We start from the raw sequence: 18,752 nt of genomic DNA, 5'->3' as shown, positions 1-18,752 counted from the left end.
ATGCACATAATAAAGTGCTTAGGAGTTAGACAGAATATTCATTGCTTAAAATAGAAATGCGCCTAATGCATACATTATGAACAACGAAACCGAAGACATTGACTAGCTAGACTTGCTAGTAAACATTTGCAACATCCGACAGTCATATCGTGTAAAGAAGATGAGGAACATCTCCTTTAAAATCTGAGAGCCTCCAAGAGATCCCTAGGTGGAAATGATGTTAACTTGCATATGGAAATGAATATTACAACATGCCAGGTCATACATCTGATAGGAACATGGCTTTAGGCTATTCAGGACACTAAGGTACATCCGGCTGCATCAGGTTACCTCAAGAAGATAACATAGACAATAGGGAGAGCCACCCATACTGTGCTGTTACGTCGCGTGACTGGAAATGGCCCACACATCATCGTTCACGTAGTTGAATCAAGGCAATGATCAGCTCTTGTTAGATTCATCGCTGCAAATGGTCGTCCGAAGCATTTTGATCCCAACGGCTTCACTCGCCATTGATTTTAAGGCCATCCAGTGAGTCAGGCATCCCACTTCCGTTTCAAACTTCTGTAGCTCGGATTCTATGGTTTTAGCGATCTCTGTCCCTTCTGCAGCGGCCTCAGGCAGCGCAACATGAAAAGAGCCCTGTTTGATGGGTTGGATGGGTTGACGTCTCTGAGATTGCTCCTTGATATAGCTGTAAAGCTGTTGGTGAAAGGGATGGTCCAACGAGTAGCAATTTTCTGGACCGTATGATGTATGCCGACCAGAACCCGAACCTTCCCCCTTGCAAAAATGTGGGAGGGAACTGTAATCCATTATCTACAAGGGGGAGTACAAGAAGCAACACGCAGAATGAGAAAGAATTCAATAGGAAGTCATAATAATCACTACGAGTGCTATGGAATTGGAGACGCCTCAATGAGTCGGAGGAGTCCATGTTAGATGAAAATTAAGACTTAGAGAGAGACAGAGAGAGAGAGAGGTTAATGTCATTCACTCTAGTCTAATTATCGGGCAAGAAGCTAATATCCAACCTTTAGTAGATCATCACGTCCACAACCAGGCAACACCTGAACTTTCTTTCTCGTTCTCTCTTGCAAAAGTGGTTTCACAACCTGTTCAAATTCGAAGTTTTACGGAAATGCAATGACAAAAGAACTTAGACAACCTCCAAAAGAAAGGTAGTTTTCATGCAACAGGTCAGCACTTTTCCACGTGCTCAACATGCTTTGATGCATTTAATTCAAGAGAGAAGCCAATTCAATATGAACTTCATGTAGGCTTACCTTCCAACAAGCAGAAAAGACGTATGGAGCATTCACAATGTAATAGGTATTCGTCTTTTCAGGGTAGTTCAAGTCATCAACAGTCGATATAATAGTCAACAACTGGACAAACATAAAATTTTAGTCAGCAATGAGAGATACATTAAGGCCATGGATTCAAATGCATGTTTGAACAAACATCCTTGTCATAAAAAAATTACTTCGCCCTATACTATTTTGTGGTAGCACCACTTATTTGCGATTTCCATTGCTAGAATCTTAGCAATTATTTGGAAAAACACAGGACATCTAAAGTATATTGACTCTTTTAACTTTTTTGAAAAGAAACCCACTAAATTGGAAAAAAAAAATGGTCTTCTTATGAAATTGCTGAACAAACAGACCAACAAACAAAGAAATACATCATCTCCGAGTCCACAGGCATCAGTGCAGGAAGTGTGTGTATCCACGCATATTTACATAATGAGACATCCTACTTGTAAGTACATATCTGTGTCACTCAGAGAAGTATCTTTGCCCCACCATAGCTTAAAACATCGAAAGCTCAAAGCTGATCATAAAATAGAAGCCCCTTTGGTGAACGAGGCATGTTTAGAATAAAGGGGATATCTTGGTAGCTGAAGTATGGTAGCTGAAGTAGCTCCTTCTGCAATTCTTTTCTTTGTTCGCTGGAAAGCCAATGAAACTAGAAATTGCATTCTTATTAAATCAAACCTTTCTTGTGAAACTATAATAATAATAATTATATATTGTATTATTATTAGTCTGGATAATATGAAGTGCGATTAAAATGGCTAATACCAACTGTTTCGATTAGAGAAACATGTTTCCCTAGGTTGGGATGTTCTCAAGATAAATCCCAAGTACAATAGTGACAGTTAAAATAAGAGAAAATGGTGCAACAAGAGTTGAATGAATCATCTGCACTCAAAACAGTGACTTACCTTTATCTGACTGAGGGCTGAAAGCCTCAGGCCGGACATATCTAGAACCTTCAAACAAGTGGTAATAGGTCGCCCGTACCTTTTGGATGCAGAAGGCTACACCAATGATCGCATGTCAAAATAACATCTAATAACATCTAAATTAAGTCAGGATATTCCAGAGCTGTCATAAGACTCACCAAAATTACACGGTCTCTGTATTCATTGATTTGAATATGTGATTGCACGTAATAATGAACCTGAAAGTAATCAAGAATACCAGGTTATCTATGAGTTTGTTAATTAAAGCATTAAAGAGAAAGTACCGGATAGAAGCACTTACTGAAGCTTTGTCAAAGGTGCTAAGCCCAACCCCGATAGCATATACTGGGAGTCCCTGTACAATGACTGGTATAAGCATACATTCACTCACAAAAAATCACCCAAAATTTTTTCCTCAGTGTGACACATACCATACACTGAATTGGATCACATGGGTCATTCTAGAATGTGAATATAGAGATGAAGATTTGATGTTGAAAATACCTCCTTGGAGTAACCTGACAATCCAATAAGTTGTGAATCCCGCACAGCTCTGTACAAGTCATCAGGGATAATTGGTTTCTGCCACCAAAGATTCAAAAAAGTGTTAATTGAAGTTCTCAGTAAAATATACCTAGACAGTCTCAATATGAGATCAAACATATGGATTGCATCCCTGAGCTGTAATTAAACCATGATGTCAAATCAGTCGATTAAAGTACACAAAGTCATTTGTTCCTCATGTTTAGTTCTGATCCAGGTGGTAGACAACTTATGCAAGAAAATTTGTATATTTCTGGAGAAAACTGCTCATTTGACCGAAAAGAAAGACTCCGTAGCAGTCAAATGACCTCAAGGTTACATAGTGACATTAGCTAAGAGTTGGAAGTCTTTAAGCAACTTACATGCAAATAATCTACAGTTTTACATTGCATTCACTTTCGACCACAGTTGGGGGCAAATGCAAACAGAAATCAGTTTCTCTTTCTCTTACAATTTGAAAAAATTATCATGCCAACATCTAAGCAATAACTCTTGGAGAACATGAAAAACTCGAATAGAATGTTAACTCACCGACAAAATGATATCAATCTCATTTTGAACACGCCACTTCAAACAATCCAATAACTGCAACAAAATGGATCCACTCATTTATGAAAGGCAACCTTCAGGTAAAAGTTCCTCGTCAGACAAAAGGAATGCTCTTTCAGGTAGTTGTAATTCTCACCATTTTATGGGCTTTGGCAACATTGCCTTCTCTCGCCTTTAGAAAACGCACCAAAGTTTCTTTAAGATACCCTTGATGAATGTTCTAATTAGATCAAAGGATGAATCAAAGAATCTGGTCAGTTCTTGTAAACCAGGACCCCAGAAAGAAGAAACATCCATACACCTAAAACAAAAATAAACAAAGTACAAAGCAAGGGAACCATTCTTGAGTGATAAACTAAGGTCAAAGTAAATATAATAATGGAGCCATGCTTCCAATGTAAATTATAAATCCTTTTTCAGCAAATGATAATCTACTCTACTGAAAGACATGGATGATATCCTAGAAAGGAGGAGGAGGAAACCGATAATCTTCAGTTGCCTATAGAACCATTCTGTGTTCACACCATTCCTAGCAGCAGTACAGAAAACTCAAAAAAGAAAATAATTATTCTTTCTGCATCTTGACAGAAAGTTCCACAACCTATCTTTAAGAGTATGTACTTAGTCATCTTTGGTAGAACTAATTACATTTTAGAGTTGCACCAAAAGATTGAATAGAGGTGGAATATAGAAAAATGTCTCCTACATATGTGCAAGGATCAGATGGTGACAGCCTGAATAGTTCAAGAGAATAGAGTCGTAGACTTATCTTCCGCCGTATTTTTTTTTTTTTTTTTTTTTTTTTTAATTGCAGCATATGACTTTGCAACATTGATAGGAAGAAATCTAAAAGTCATTGTAAGAAGCGGCTTGATTTGTGAAAGGGTGGGGAGGGGCTACTAACACTAGGCGTTACCATGGGCTGATACAAGAGAAAAAAGGGTGCTATTCATATCAAAGCACCCACCCTAAAAATAGCTATCTGATCTGAACCTCGATGTGTTTAGCTAACCTTCATGATTCAATTTAGAAACTACTAGATCGCATCAAATCCACAGATCCATACCTTCCCCGTTCAACCCAACATCATGCTTTAATCCATGAAACACCACAACTTACTGTTTCGTTCACCTAATACCGATGCTACTGATTGCCTGAGAACGCCAAGCCCCCTCATTCTCTAGAAAAACTAACGGAAGGGAAGGCAAAGAACAGAGAACTTCCCTCGAACACAAGAACAAGCTCACCAGATGAACAGAAACTGTTAATTTTATTCAAGGCTCTGACTGTCAAGCTCTAATCATAAAACTAGATCAACTCTTTAATAAAATAAAAATGCAAACGAAAGAACAGATCCTTCACAATTAAGAATCAGACACCCAAAAGCTCAAATACGGTCTAGTCCTAGTATCAAACTACCACTCAGATTAAGACAATCTTGTCTAACACAAGATTTGGGGAAAAAAAGCAAAAAAAATCAAATCCCAGAAAGAGATTAATCCCCAGATAGCTAATTGAACTGATGGACATTAATTACACTCAGCATTTCCAACTTTAACAAAGTAAGAAGATTCGAAACTGGGTACCCGAAATTTGCCACTACAGACAATTCAAGAAAAGCACAAGAAGAGCTCAGATGGTCTCGCCTCTGTATGAACAGATCAGAATATACCCAGAAACGAGATAAAGAAGCAAAATGCGAACCTCGAATGTTCTCATCAACGGCTCGTCAACTGCCAGCAAAAGCCCAAGAATTAAAAAAGTAGACGAGGAGGGGGAAGAGATCAAGAAATTAAAGCAAAGAAGGCAAGAATCTCCAGCCGAACCGGAGAATCGTAGCGAAAGCGAATCAAGATAGGAAAAACCCAACAACCCCAGAACAAAACTGACCTCGATCCATCAGAGCTTGGAGCTCATTGATCGCTTCTTGAGGAACTGTAGCCATGAATTCTTCCTCCTCTTCTGTCTCTCCAGCAGAAGCCCAGTAAAGAAAATGCAGCCACCCAGGAAATTAAAATCCCGTTTTTTCTCACCACTTGTTCAAATCAATCTTGTTATCGTACTCCCTTTACTGTTCAAAGCTCCATGGTACTTTCTTGACTCCCTTTTCACTCCTGGTGTAAACAGTCTTCCCCCAAGAGAGGGAGAGAGGAGAGAGAAAGAGAGGAGGGTCAACAGAGGCGGGCCAGGGGGAGCACTCAGCAATCGGTGGATTGCTGAAGGGGAAGCTTTTTTATACTTCAAGATTTAGATCTCTAATGGAAAGAACTTTGGAAGCCAATAAAAAATGTGTCTTCTTTATTCAGGACATGGGATATATCTTTCTACCTATCTAATTACTTTCCATTTTTTTTCTACCTACCTAACTTTCTACATCAGATGTGCAAAATTCTGAATGATAGCAAATTCTTTCCATACTTTTTTTTAATAAGTAAAATACTTCTCCAATGGAGAGAAAAAAAAAAAACCAAAACTTGACCTTTGGGTGGCCCTGTGTCGGTGCAAAATCTCGATTCCCTTTAAAAAAAATGCGATAATTTTTTAGAGGTGGGATTTATTTTGTTTTTGGGTTTGCTGTAAATACTCCAAATAATGATAAAAAAAAAAGGGAACTAAATAAATTAAAAAATTAAAAAATTTAAAGAGAAAGCGAAAAAAATGGAAGCTACGGAATCTCTGAGCTGAGGTACCGACTTCCCTCTTTGGAGCCTTTTGCTTTTGTACAAATATGATGTGATGATGGGTGGCATGGCTCCTCGCCACATGCTCCCCCCTCTTTTACTTTTCACCGCTTTTTGTGTTTTTCCCACCAACCGATCTGGACCGTTCATCCAGTTCTTGACCCCACGCGGTGTTTGATGTGCTTTTCTCAACCTTCTTTGATTAATGAAGATCCTTCCCCCCCCACGTCATCCTTATTAATTATAAGAAGTAAATGACACAATAGACGCGTGAAGTTTTTAATTTGTTCGATATGAATTCATAAATCTTAGTCGAATATGCAATATGATCCCTTTAATTTTTATTTTTATGATATGATTTGTGAACTTTTGATGGATATTTAATTTAATCCTTAAATTATATACAAATGTTTAATGCTATCATTCCATTAATACGAATTATGAGTCAACGTTTAACATTTTCATAAATTTTAAAGACTAAATTAAATATGCATCGAAATTTTAGGGTTACATTAAAAAAAATTGAAAATTCAAGGACCACATTATATATCGAACAACAATTTAAGAATCATACTGAATAAATTAAAGTTAAGGGACCACGTTTCACATTGGGCATAAGTCTAGAATCATTTGTACTATTTTTCGAATTATTTATGCTGCTTTTTGTACGTACTTTTCATGTTTACTTTAAAACTTTGAAGTAAAGGACAATTTTTAATTTCTTTTCCAAAATTGCGAAAATTTTTAAATGACTTTACATTTCGGTAATCACACTTTGGGAACATTTCAAATAATAAATATTTAAATAAATTCAAATAACAAGTACTATAGGAAAAAGAAGGTAACTATCACTCTGAACAAACTTTTAGCCTATAATACTGTATCTGAATTTATTTTGCGGTCATACGAATCATATACAACAAAATAGATGGACTCCAGCACTAAGAACAAGCGTAGAATACTGATGTATTCTTCTCGAGCGGTGTTAATGTTTTGCATCAGGCATAAAATAAGTTGATATAATATCAATTTATTTTTTGATATATATATTTTTTTCTAGTTTGAAGGAAAGAGTCGACAAATGGATGTGTTGCTTCCCAATGCACGACGAATATTTCTCAAAAGAAAAAGAAAGAAGAGAAACCGAGTCAAATATATGTCTCTATTGGATTTATGGCCACTTGAAATTTAACAAAAGGAGTTCTATATATATATATATATATATATATATATATATACACACACACACACACATACATATATGCATATATATGTATATTGTAGTGTTTAGATTTAAGCTAGCGTAAAAATCCTACATTGTCATGAAAATATAAGACCATCCGTATTAATAAAAAAAAAATGATATTCTATTCCATTGCCTTATGTTGTTCTCCATTCTTTTTTATACAAATTTTATTTCCTTTGTCCTACTTGCTAATGTGCTCAAATGAATTTTTATGAATTTTTTTTTTTGGTAATGGGTATGAACCATTTTAATGATCTTTGTTAATTAAATATCTCAAGCCTAAGCTACAATCATAAAGAATCAAAACTTTACCCAAAAAAATTCCCCTAAAATATTTCAACTAAATAATTAAATTATCACAAGGAATTATTAGAGATTGAATTTTAGAGACAAGTTGTAGATAAATGCACATTATAAATATTCTGTCAAACTAAAATTCCATCATCAAAATTATCAAGAAACTCAAATGTTAAGTGATTCTCGTGAAAAAGCAAGAGAACATGTAAACTTCTCTGCTTAAGGCATACTTTTCTTTTTTCATTAAAGGCATACTTTTCTTTTTTCATTAAAGGCATACTTTTCTTTTTTCATTAATCTTACCCTTAAAGGACCCTTTATGTTTTAGGGCGTGTCTAAAGTTATCTGAAGAGAGGAAATAGCGTGACACTAGATTTAGATTTAAATTAGGTTTTTCAAAATGAAGCAGGAGCCAACATAATAAAGTGGTCATTATAATGAAGTACCTTGATAGAGTGAAGTAATAAGGACCCTCCTTTATTCCATTTATGACTTAATGAACGTACATCATGTTCTTTTCCTTTTGAGCATATGTGCCCAGAACCTCACATGACAAGCGACACATCTTTTATTGTTACGGACAAGCTGGTGCATCAGTGCCCTAGGACGATCGATTTGCAGCGCTTCCATGTGTTGATGCTTCTTTTCAGATACTCGGCGGTGCGAGCATGGAATTGCTTCTTACTGAGGACGATGTCGACGAACTCGGAGTGGCAAGGACCGCCCATCTTCACCAGGATACCACAGCAGGAGTTGCTGACGTCGGGGCCGTCCTGGAAGATGTTATGGAAGAGCTCCCGCCCGCACGGTTGAGTCATCTGCTTGTCGCACCCCTTGAGGGAGTCGTCGTATGCAGGTGCTATTTCGACAGCAGCAAGTGCCGGCTTCGAAACCGCGATGCAAACGAGAAGAAGCACGGAAGCGACGATGGTGTGCTTGGCCATGTTTGGTTGAGAGATTTTTATTTTTTTTCACTTTTGTGTTGTATTTAGGATGTTACTTGGAGGATATGATTGGGAGAAGATACAGGTGTTCTTTTATAGGGTTATTAGGAAGAGGTTACATTAGAGTATTTATTAACGTTTTAAAGAGTTCCTTCAATTAATGAAATTTAGATGTGAGCTCATCATTGTTCATGCTCATCATCAGTTTCATAGACATATTCAATATAAACGCAATGGCTGAGTAGTCATACACGCGAAGCAAAATGAAATGAGCACAAAAATATATATTTTTTAGTACTTGAAGTAGAAATTATTAATTTATATAACATATTTTGATTATTATGGATTTACATATTTTCATGGTTTATTAATGAAACGGATATAATGAAAAGTGTCATGCCAAAGTCTCATGCATCCGTATCGAAGTGTTTTTATAGCTAAAATGCCAATAAAAAACAATGCCTTAGGCATGTTTTAAGATTTGAAACTCATAAATTTTAATAACCACATGGATCAAATTAGGCACATTAACTACGAAGATTCGACCATGGGACATAAATAAAAGAAGATAGGCACATGTAGTTTCAATGTGGCGCATTAGATTCACCAATAGTTTCTGTGGATCCCATTCAATGTAATTAATCTAATATTCAAAGATGCACATGTGTATGAGTTCTCTAGTGCCCATTCATATGTTATAAGGGTTTCATCATAGAAATAATGTGTGTTTTGTTCATGAGTGACCCCATTATGTCATGCTTATATTCCTAGTTAATTGCTAAAGCTCGGAGTCCGAGCCTATGGGGTTGAACTTTATAGAGTTCATGATTCATATCATGATGTGTTCCTATATATAATATCAGTGATATCCAATGATATGAGTAGTCAAAGCGAGAGACCGAAATCGGAATACCGATCAGATGCTTCCGAATATGCCTGCCTGACAGGGATGCTTATGAGCCCATCTGAAATGGTCCAAAATCCAAAGGATAAATTGAGTTAATATTTTTCTTTTAGAAATCACATTCAACAAGCGGGGATAGCTCAGTTGGGAGAGCGTCAGACTGAAGATCTGAAGGTCGCGTGTTCGATCCACGCTCACCGCATTTGACCTCGCTCGTAGAGATAGAAACATTTTCCTCAATATTTTGTCGACTATTCGAGTGTTTATAAATCTCATTTCCATAATATTTTGTCGACTATTCGAGATATCAGGATGGTGTTTATAAATCTCGTTTTCCTCAATATTTTGTCGACTATTTAAGATATAGATAGAAACTTTTTCCTCAAGATGATGTTTATAAATCTCGTTTTCCTCAATATTTTGTCGACTATTCGATATCAAGATGGTGTTTATAAATCTCATAGAGATAAAAACTTTTTCCTCAATATTTTGCTGACTATTTGAGATCAAAACGGTGCTTACAAATCTCGTAGAAATAGAAACTTTTTCCTCAATATTTTGCCAACTAATAGTCAAGATCAAGACGGTGTTTACAAATCTCATAGAGATAGAAACTTTTTCCTCAATAATGTGCCGACTATTTGAGATCGGTGTTTACAAATCTCAATTCAAGATCGTGTTGTTTATTTTTACTTGTAGAGATAGAAACTTTTTCCTGAATATTTTGCCAACTATTCGAGATTAGGGATGGTGTTTACAAATCTCATAGAGATAGAAGCTTTTTCCTAAATATTTTGTTGACTATTTGAGATCTTGTAGAGATAGGATAGTGCTTGCAAATCTCAATTCAAGATCACGTTGTTAATTTTTACCCGATCAGGACAAAGTTTACAAATCTCATAGAAATAGAAACTTTTTCCTCAATATTTTGCTGACTATTTGAGTTCATGACAATGTTTACAATCTCAATTCAAGACCGTGTTGTTTATTTTTACCCATCAAATACATCATCCATGCTTGTGTCAAAGGTTAATTGTTCAGGATCAAAATTGCCGATTGTTCGAGATTAGGTCCGTGTTTACAATTCACTGTCCAAAGACGCCATTTATCGGGATCAGGTTTGTGTTGTTTATTTTTACCCATCAAAATACACCATCCATGCTTGTGTCAAAGGCCAATTATTCAGGATTGGGATTGTGCAAACTGAATTGGTGAAATACCTAAGCTAAACCTATTACCGAATTTGCTTGCCCATCTCAATACAATATCCATGCTTATGTCAAAGGCTGATTGTTCGAAATTAGAACCGTGTTTACCCATCTCAATACACCGTCCAAATACACCATTCATTGGGATCAGGACCGTGTTTACCCATCTCAATATACCGTCCAAATACAGCATCCATGCTTTTGTCAAATGCCGATTGTTCAAGATCGGACCATGCAATTTGAATTGGTGAAGCACCTGAGCTAAACCTATTACCCAATTGGCTCGCCCATCTCAATACACCATCCATGCTTGTGTTAAATGTATTCAAGATCAGGATCATGCAACTTGAATTGGTGCAACTTGAATTGGTAAAGTACTTGAACTAAACCTATTACCTAATTTGCACATAGGGAAGCTCTTTTCTCAATATTTTATTCATTTTTACACATCTCAAGAAATTTTTAGAAACTCTTTTCTCAATATTTTGTTCATTTTTATCCATCTCAATACACCATCCATGCTTGTGTCAAAGGTTTGATTGTGTCACACGCGTTTTCTTGGAGTAATATGGGCTGTCCGAGAAAAACAAAACAAAGTGAGGACATGTCCAAAGCGGACAATATGCGTATAGTGGAGACCCGGGGCGTTACAAGTAATGTGACAACTTAGGGCAGTACATAAGGACGAACTAAGATCACTTCGGAAGTACGCGGGCGAGGCTAAGGGTATGTCTACTGTCTCACATCACTTAGGGAGAATCCTGGGCTAGTTTATAAGATTTGGATGTCTCTAACTGTATATACATACGCGTTTTCTTGGGATAGTATGGGCTGCCTCTAAAAGAACAAAACCGTGACTTTAGTGTTGGATTGTCTTGGATTGGGACTGTACAGCTTGAATTGGTGAAGTACCTACTAAACTTGTTCCTAATTATCCATGACTTGCACATCCTATTTGTAGAGAGAGAAATTTTGTAGAGAGAGACTTTTTTCTCAATATTTCGTTCATTTTTGCCCATCTTAATACACCACCCATGCTCGTGTCATGGGTTGTTTGTTCAAGATTGGGACCCTACGGCCTGGATTGGCTAAGCGCCTAAGCTAAACCTATTCCCAATTATCCATCACTTGCTCACCCCATTCATAGATAGATATATTTTTTTAGAGAGAAGCTCCAAGAAAGAATGTCCACATTACACAAGTGTTTGAATGGATATAAATAAGGGATGGCACCCTATTTATCTAAAAGTCCCTCTCATTACATCCGTCAATTGCCTTTTGATCTAGAGGTGGAGATCACATAAAACATTTTTAGAGAGAAGCTCTGACAGAGAATGTTTACTATAACACAAGCATTTGGATAGATATAAATAAGGGATGGCACCCTATTTATCTAAAAGTCCCTCTCATTACAACTCTCATTACAACTGTTAGTTACCTTTCGATGTAGTGGTGCCCTCATTACATCTCTCATCACAACTGTTAGTTACATTTCAATCTAGTGGTGCAGATTGCATCTCGCTATCTACCAACTCATTACATCTCTCATTACAACTGTTAGTTACATTTCAATCTAGTGGTGCATATTGCATCTCGCTATCTACCAACTACCAACATTGATGCTGAGGACGACCTCGGTTCATTTACCATAGTGCCCAATCCCAGAATGTTGCATAAACCCTAGGCGTTGGTCTTCTTGGACCGTACAGGATTCTTTGTGCATGAAAAACCTCAAGACCATTACACGGGTCAAGCAACGCATAGATGGTGAGTCGGGCTGGCCAGCTTACCAACTCGACCAGCACAAAAAGAATCAAGTGCACAATCTGAGATTGTGTTGTCTCATATACCCACAGCCTGATTCATCTAGGCATCTTCGTTTCAGGAAGGGCAAAAAGATGCTCCTTGCTTTCGTCTGGAGATCCATGATATTAAGCACTTGCTTGCACAGCTCACGAACTCAGCACGGTTCGCAGGGAGCACACAAAGTTCTTAAAGCCTAAAGAGTGACTCTGCTTCCTCGAAACTCTTGTTTGGATCAAGACGTTTCACATAAAAGTTAGTCGTCCAGCCAAATTGAACTCGAGGCAGTCTATGAACAGTTTGAATGACTTCTGCTGCAGCATATGTACTGACCAAATGCCGACAATAAAACAGTCGGGGGCATATCAGCAATCTTTACAGTAGAGAGAGAGAGAGAGAGAGAGAGAGGTGAACTTTACGAACTGATGATATAATCCACATTTGACATTGTTAACGTGCATCAACAAACAAACACAGAGTTCCTTACCATCTATTCTTACAACTTGCAAGCAAAGGAAACTCATCAAATTCACTCCTAACAACCCCCCAGAGGATGATGATAAACAACTATATCCCGAATTATGAATATAAATTGTACCTAAACATCAAGTACACTAAAAGAAATCGAACTCAAGATAATTATCAGAACCTTTCTTATCAGGGATAGTGGTGGCAACAGCGGCCTTTTCGCTTGGTGATGTCAGTGGTACTGGTATTCGCTCTATGTCGACCGGTTTCGGCACCTCTGGGGGTGTGGCGCAGCGGATCAGCGCCCAGTTCACACCTTCAAAGAAGGGGTGTTGCTTGATCTCTGTCGCTCCTCGCTTATATGCCAATCTGTTCTGCGGTTCTTTCACTAGCAACCCTCTTATTAGATCTCTAGCTGCAAAACTGACCATAGGCGACTCTGGAAATCGCAGTGGCTGACCCACGACATTGAACAACGTGGCTCGGTTTCCCGATCCTTTGAAAGGGGTTTTACCAAACAAGAGCTCATACAAAAATATCCCAAAGGTCCACCAATCTACAGCACTTCCATGACCTTCTCCTTTAATAATTTCAGGCGCCAAGTACTCGTGGGTTCCAACAAATGACATTGACCGGGCATCAGTGGGTTCAGCAATGAGCTCGGGCAATGGGCTGACTTGGTTCCCCGTTTCTATTTTGGGTTTCCGGTCCTTCTTGGACTTACTGGAGAACAGGCGAGGACCGAAGCACGTGGTGGTAACCGCACAGGATGGCTGGATGCAAGAAGGTTCAATGCAAGCTGGCTGGACACAATATACAGGGTTCTTTCTGAGAGGTTCAGAGTCGAGCGCTGATGTCTTAACAAGAGTTGGACTCACAGTGCAGCGAAGAGAAAGGTCAAAGTCCGATAGCATTATATGCCCATCATCCCTCACAAGAACATTCTCGGGTTTAAGATCGCGGTAAACAATACCAAGCATATGGAGGTATTCTAGAGCCAGCAACACCTCAGCTACATAAAATCTGCAAATAAAGATCAGAGTGTAATGTGGGGCAACTCTAAGATTTTTTCATATGTAAGTGCCATATAAAAAGCTATTTCACGCAAGTCGCATGGTTGAAGATGTATCTTTTATAACTACATTGTGATTTCTAGCTCCATCTTGCTACATTGAAAAGTTTCACAAGGCAAAAGAAACATTTAGGTTTTAGGAAGATCTATTTGAGCTAGCATTAAATTCATTCGTCTTTCCGAAATGTAGACTGCCTATGTCATGCTAGTCAAATTAAAGGTTGTGTACCACTCCATGTGTAACCTGGGATTAACACGAAGTATGAAACAACAAGAAAGTCTCTCTTACTGCAAAGTTGACAAATTAGCATATTCATCGGCTTAAAAGACACTGCAGACCAACTTAACTAAAAGCCTAGCTACCTCAGCCTTCCCCACCAAGCCCCCCGACCAAGAATGAAATCACTAAAGGAAAATTTTACTAGTTAAATCTCAATCCAAACATGTATGAGTTTTAATCAAAGAGCATCAAGGATGAAGTCGTACTTTACTGCCTGCTCAGGGAAATATTTCCCAGGTTGCCTCTGTCTAAGAGTGTGCAAGTCTCCTCCAGGACAAAACTCCATGACCAAACATGAGAACTTATCAGTCTCAAAATGCGTATACAGAGTCGGGAGGAAGGGATGGTCCAGACACTGCAATATTTCTCTCTCCGTTTGAGCTCGGAGCAACTTTTTGCGACTAGCTAAAGATGCCTTGTCCATAACCTTCATCGCAAAGTAACACTTGGTTCCACTCAACTCTGACAGATATACACTGCCAATATCCCCGCAACCTAACCGCTTTAGCAGTCTGAAATGGCTCAAACCCAAGACCCCATCCCTCGATCGAACGGCTTGGATGGCTTCCCATCTCAAGTCATTTGCTTTATGAGGCTTGTTGACGCTGCTACTCAAACTGCTGCAGCTGCTTTCATCACTAATGTCACTGCTTGTGCTCCCTCTACACATGCTGCTCTTCCCACTCTCAACAAAGTCAACACGGTCAATAACCTTGCCACTTCCGCTTGTCTTTGCTAGGCTGCTGGTGCCGTCACTAACTTTGCCAGATACAGAACTATTCTTCATGCTTCCATGTTCTGATGTCTTCTTGTTCTGATCAACAGAGGTCCCCCTTGAGCCTCCATTCTCAACAGATGCAGCAGAATGCGCTTCGTATGATTTTTGCTCTGGATTAGGCAAGGAAGTGCTTAGATTCATTTTACTGATCAGAGATTCAACCGAGCCATTTTGATCTGGACGAGATGACCTTTTCTTCTCAGCAGGCTCTGCAGACTCATTCTTCGAATGGTTCTGCAGATATTTAGGTGATTTTTCATGATTAACGAGCTCGGGCTTGCTTGCCTTCAGGTTTTGTGAAGATGATAAGCTATGATCATTCCTCGGTACTGCGACAAAACCGGCTGCTTTGGTTTGCTGCTTAGGGGAAGTTCTCGAGGTAGTTTTTGAGGCCATAAGGACTCAGCAAAAGCACCGAATCTATAAACAAATCAAAATGAAGATATCCCTGGTGCGGGACTCATCATCAATGGAACTGCATCTTCCATCTGCTTACCCACATAATTTGTGGTCCAATTTCAGTTGTGGCGAAAATTTCTCCACTGGGAAAATATCAACTATGTTAAATTAAATTAGCAGAAACTCATCATTGTCATACTCAAATATTTTCCTACACTTCAGGCAGCACAGAAGAACATACCAAACAGAAAAATAAAGATCAGATTTTGAAAAGCACCGATTAACTTCCACCTGAGATAAATCAGAAGCAAAAATGTAGACTTTCACAACAATGTAGTGCTTAACATCACATTCCGGGTTGCAGAAAGCCGTATAAAAACCTCGAATAAAATCAAGTATCCGTTACTCAATAACTCAAGAGACTAGGGGATTCGTCTCCAGCTACTGAAACCAAAGGAGCCATGAACAATATTTCGACCGAGAAATTCGAAGCTCAAAATTGCGAATACGAAAGGATAAAAAAAAAGAAGGCAAAATAAAAGTAAAGCAAAAGACTTCAAGGACCACTACAAGGTAAAGGCACGAGCTAATAGTCAGCTCCAAAAGATCATGCAAGCTCGTTCAGTTCTTGATTAATCTACAAACAACTCAAGTTGAGATTGGAAGCCTCACCACATAAGCATACGATCAAACAACAGTGGAAGAAAATCAGATCTGGATCTCAAGACTGCAAATTTAAGCGGAACCACAGCACAGATCCCGAATCTGAAGGCGACCCAGATGCTAAAACCTACCCTAGAAGGCGAACGGGAGCAAAACCCAGAAAGGGAAAACGCTCATAAATGGAGAAGAGAGAAGGATGGAAGACCGAAACAGTACCTGAATTGAAGGATCATGACTTGACTGAACGCATTCAGCAGGGAAAGAGGGAGTGAATGACTCCGGATAATGCTGGGGTAGAGAGAGAGAGAGAGAGAGAGAAAGGGAAAGCTTCAGACAGTGCTGAAAAAATGGGACTGGCGGAGAAGTAATTTTGGCCAAGGTAGGAGAGAGAGAGAGAGAGAGAGAGGTCAATGCAAAGCTCTAAAGTGAGCTTTTTTGTGAATTCAATAATTTCAATGGGGGGTGTTTTGTCCCCAAACGAGAGGAGGGTCCTGATGGTTAAACAGGCCCTGTGGTCTCACCTGTCTGTCCATGCCATGGCACTTCCCCCTGCACTTTGGCCATAGAACCTTCTTTCCAGGTGAATTTGCTTGCCCATTTGCCTTTTTCTTTTCTCGCTTATTTCTCAATTTGTTATCCTCGTTTTTCTTGGCAATTTATGTTTACAAAAGTAACTAGTCCACCTTTCTCTATTGGCGACTTTTCGCGTCCATATAGGCATTTTTAAAATTTTGAATTTTGCACTAACCACTTCATTCGTGTGGGATTATCCAATACGCGTGGATGGAGTAATTCCGAGCCAAGTATCATTGACATGGAAAGTGTATCCATGTATCCTTAAAATGGTACATTCGGTATCCTTTAAATGGCACATTTGGTTCCATGATCAAATTATAATGTATTCAAAGTAGTTATATATTGAATAGCGAATTAACGTCGACTTGATATTCAATTGATTGAGGTTGAGTTCATTCATTTGAGAAATATTTATTGGGAAATTAATCTATGTATAATATCATCACATATTTAGTGATTGAAACCTTAAGTTCCTTGTAAACTAAAATCTATTGTTGGTAACAAGAAAGTTTGCCTTAAATAAGATAGGCGAATATTTCTTTTCCTTACCGATGTTTTGCTATACCTGTTGATGAAATGAATCATCATGTGTCGCCGCTATTAAGTACCTGATAAATTTAGCATCCGTGAAGAGAGAGTCTGAGAGGCTTTACAAAGTCCTTTGGTTTAATACTGAGATCAATTCTAGAAGAACTATTGAAATCTGGATGAAAAGGTCCAAAACAATAACCAAATGAAATAGCTAGATACATAGATAAAACTAAAAAATAAACAATAAAATAGGTTTGATCAGGACTCAAGACACTAGTGCTATCCCAAAACAAGAATAAAATAAAAGAAGCGATTGATAAAAATTTGTTGCTAGATCCAGACTTTCCAAAATACAATACGCCAGCTAGTTCTAGGGTTGTTATTGCCTAACTTTGCCCTAGGCCCATATGCAAAGATGTATGAGGTGGTCCACTATCACAGATTGGAACCAGATGGGAAAGTTTTAATTGCATTAATCCAAGGTGGGGTTTTTCCCATTTAAGGTTGTCCACGAGCAGAAAAAATTGCCCTTTAATTCGCTAATAAATGCATAGTTGCAATACCACCATTTTCTCGGGTCCCAAAAGATTAGAAGGCTAGGCATGCATTGTCGTGATGGGGACAACGTAAGACTCTTGCACCACTAAAAAATTCAGTCTCCGAAATAATTTATTAGCTTGTCCCCCGAAAATTCTGAATAATTGGCTCTACTTATTTTCCCATCGTTTCTTTTTTCATGGATATGAAGTATTTAAGTATATACATTACACTTTGATATAGTGAGAAATATTTTATGCAATTTGGTTAACTAGTTGAGTACTTTCGTTTCCTTTTGCAGTTCAACAACAGACATCCCTTTCATCAAAGCAAGAAGCGGCAATCATTCAACATGCTGCGTGCATGTCTTTGTCAATCAACACAAGAATAACATTGATTTTTGGCTTCACATTGTTAGGTTTTCCACTTAATACTTTTGACTGGTTCTTATAAGGTTTACTTGGCGGTGGTCCAGTGGGGAACTTCGTTACCTAACTCTCTTGATCAAGCTGCATCAGTAGTGAAATTCGGCAAAATGGCGAAAATGGGGCATTGACATATGCATCTGGTTAAGTGCAATGTTCGCAATCGTTTCTCATAAATTACTTCAAATTACACCTGCAACTCTATGCACTTTCTTGTATGATATAATATCGAGATCAATTTTTTAATGTCGATTCCAATATGCAAATATTATACCTATCATGTCCAATCGAGTCAGCATCTATCCGCCTTCACCCGCGGATTTTAAACTTCAACACGTTCCATGAGGGTGAAGTCCTTACATTGGATTGACAGGTTCGGTCATCACAGATTTCCTACTCCCCGCATGCACTGTTATCGTTCGCTTTCAGTTGTGTCTAGTACAAATTTTGTTGGTTTAGGTCGCTATCCAACTTTAGGTCGCTATTCAAGTACATGCAAAGCTCAATTTAGCGGCAACCCATGTTGGACCTTTTTGCGTAATCTTGACCATGCATCTTCTCCGACGCACATCTAGTTTCTATCGAAAGTTCTTCTAT

General features: G+C 38.3%; 2 protein-coding genes and 1 non-coding gene across 6 annotated transcripts; 1 reads left to right on the top strand and 2 right to left on the bottom strand.

The window, feature by feature from the left end:
* Nucleotides 1-29: 29 nt before the first annotated feature.
* On the bottom strand, nucleotides 30-5,559 carry LOC104428138 (phosphatidylinositol/phosphatidylcholine transfer protein SFH9). Of its 2 annotated transcripts, XM_010041122.3 has the most exons (11): nucleotides 5,234-5,559; nucleotides 5,048-5,076; nucleotides 3,480-3,563; nucleotides 3,326-3,379; nucleotides 2,756-2,833; nucleotides 2,553-2,606; nucleotides 2,410-2,469; nucleotides 2,231-2,326; nucleotides 1,287-1,388; nucleotides 1,035-1,115; nucleotides 30-819 (listed from the first exon to the last, which is right to left on the bottom strand). In XM_010041122.3, the coding sequence occupies exons 1-11, from the start codon at nucleotides 5,286-5,288 to the stop codon at nucleotides 442-444; spliced, it is 1,071 nt and encodes a 356-aa protein (XP_010039424.2). In that variant the 5' UTR covers nucleotides 5,289-5,559; the 3' UTR covers nucleotides 30-441. The 2 variants fall into 2 exon arrangements, with proteins under 2 accessions (XP_010039424.2, XP_039167559.1); XM_039311625.1 differs by lacking the exon at nucleotides 5,048-5,076.
* A 3,985-nt stretch (nucleotides 5,560-9,544) lies between these two features.
* On the top strand, nucleotides 9,545-9,617 carry TRNAF-GAA. Its single transcript has one exon. It is a non-coding gene; the product is annotated as a tRNA-Phe (tRNA).
* Nucleotides 9,618-12,831: 3,214 nt separating this feature from the next.
* On the bottom strand, nucleotides 12,832-16,501 carry LOC104428139 (serine/threonine-protein kinase D6PKL2). 3 transcript variants are annotated; one of them, XM_010041125.3, is made up of 3 exons: nucleotides 16,303-16,501; nucleotides 14,453-15,581; nucleotides 12,832-13,917 (listed from the first exon to the last, which is right to left on the bottom strand). In XM_010041125.3, exons 2-3 carry the CDS (start codon nucleotides 15,418-15,420, stop codon nucleotides 13,041-13,043), a joined length of 1,845 nt encoding a protein of 614 aa, XP_010039427.1. In that variant the 5' UTR covers nucleotides 15,421-15,581; nucleotides 16,303-16,501; the 3' UTR covers nucleotides 12,832-13,040. The 3 variants fall into 3 exon arrangements, with proteins under 3 accessions (XP_010039427.1, XP_010039426.1, XP_010039429.1); XM_010041124.3 differs by having other exon boundaries at nucleotides 14,453-15,566; XM_010041127.3 differs by lacking the exon at nucleotides 16,303-16,501 and adding an exon at nucleotides 16,096-16,264 and having other exon boundaries at nucleotides 14,453-15,566.
* Nucleotides 16,502-18,752: the final 2,251 nt, after the last annotated feature.

This window comes from Eucalyptus grandis, chromosome 4 (genome assembly GCF_016545825.1).
Source record: "Eucalyptus grandis isolate ANBG69807.140 chromosome 4, ASM1654582v1, whole genome shotgun sequence".
In the NCBI taxonomy this organism is placed as follows: domain Eukaryota; kingdom Viridiplantae; phylum Streptophyta; class Magnoliopsida; order Myrtales; family Myrtaceae; genus Eucalyptus; species Eucalyptus grandis.
The sequence above is the reverse complement of the archived record's forward strand: the minus strand, read 5'-3'. Positions and strand labels throughout refer to the sequence as shown.

What these genes read in the sequence shown, in the direction of transcription:
- LOC104428138 (XM_010041122.3), bottom strand. Translation starts at nt 5,288, where the DNA reads ATGGCTACAGTTCCTCAAGAAGCGATCAATGAGCTCCAAGCTCTGATG. An exon ending in TTGCCAAAGCCCATAAAATG is followed by an intron (nt 3,380 to 3,479) that starts GTGAGAATTACA and finishes ATTTTGTTGCAG; the next exon opens with TTATTGGATTGTTTGAAGTG. An exon ending in GACGTGATGATCTACTAAAG is followed by an intron (nt 820 to 1,034) that starts GTTGGATATTAG and finishes TCCCCCTTGTAG; the next exon opens with ATAATGGATTACAGTTCCCT.
- LOC104428139 (XM_010041125.3), bottom strand. Translation starts at nt 15,420, where the DNA reads ATGGCCTCAAAAACTACCTCGAGAACTTCCCCTAAGCAGCAAACCAAA. An exon ending in TTCCCTGAGCAGGCAGTAAA is followed by an intron (nt 13,918 to 14,452) that starts GTACGACTTCAT and finishes CTTTATTTGCAG; the next exon opens with ATTTTATGTAGCTGAGGTGT.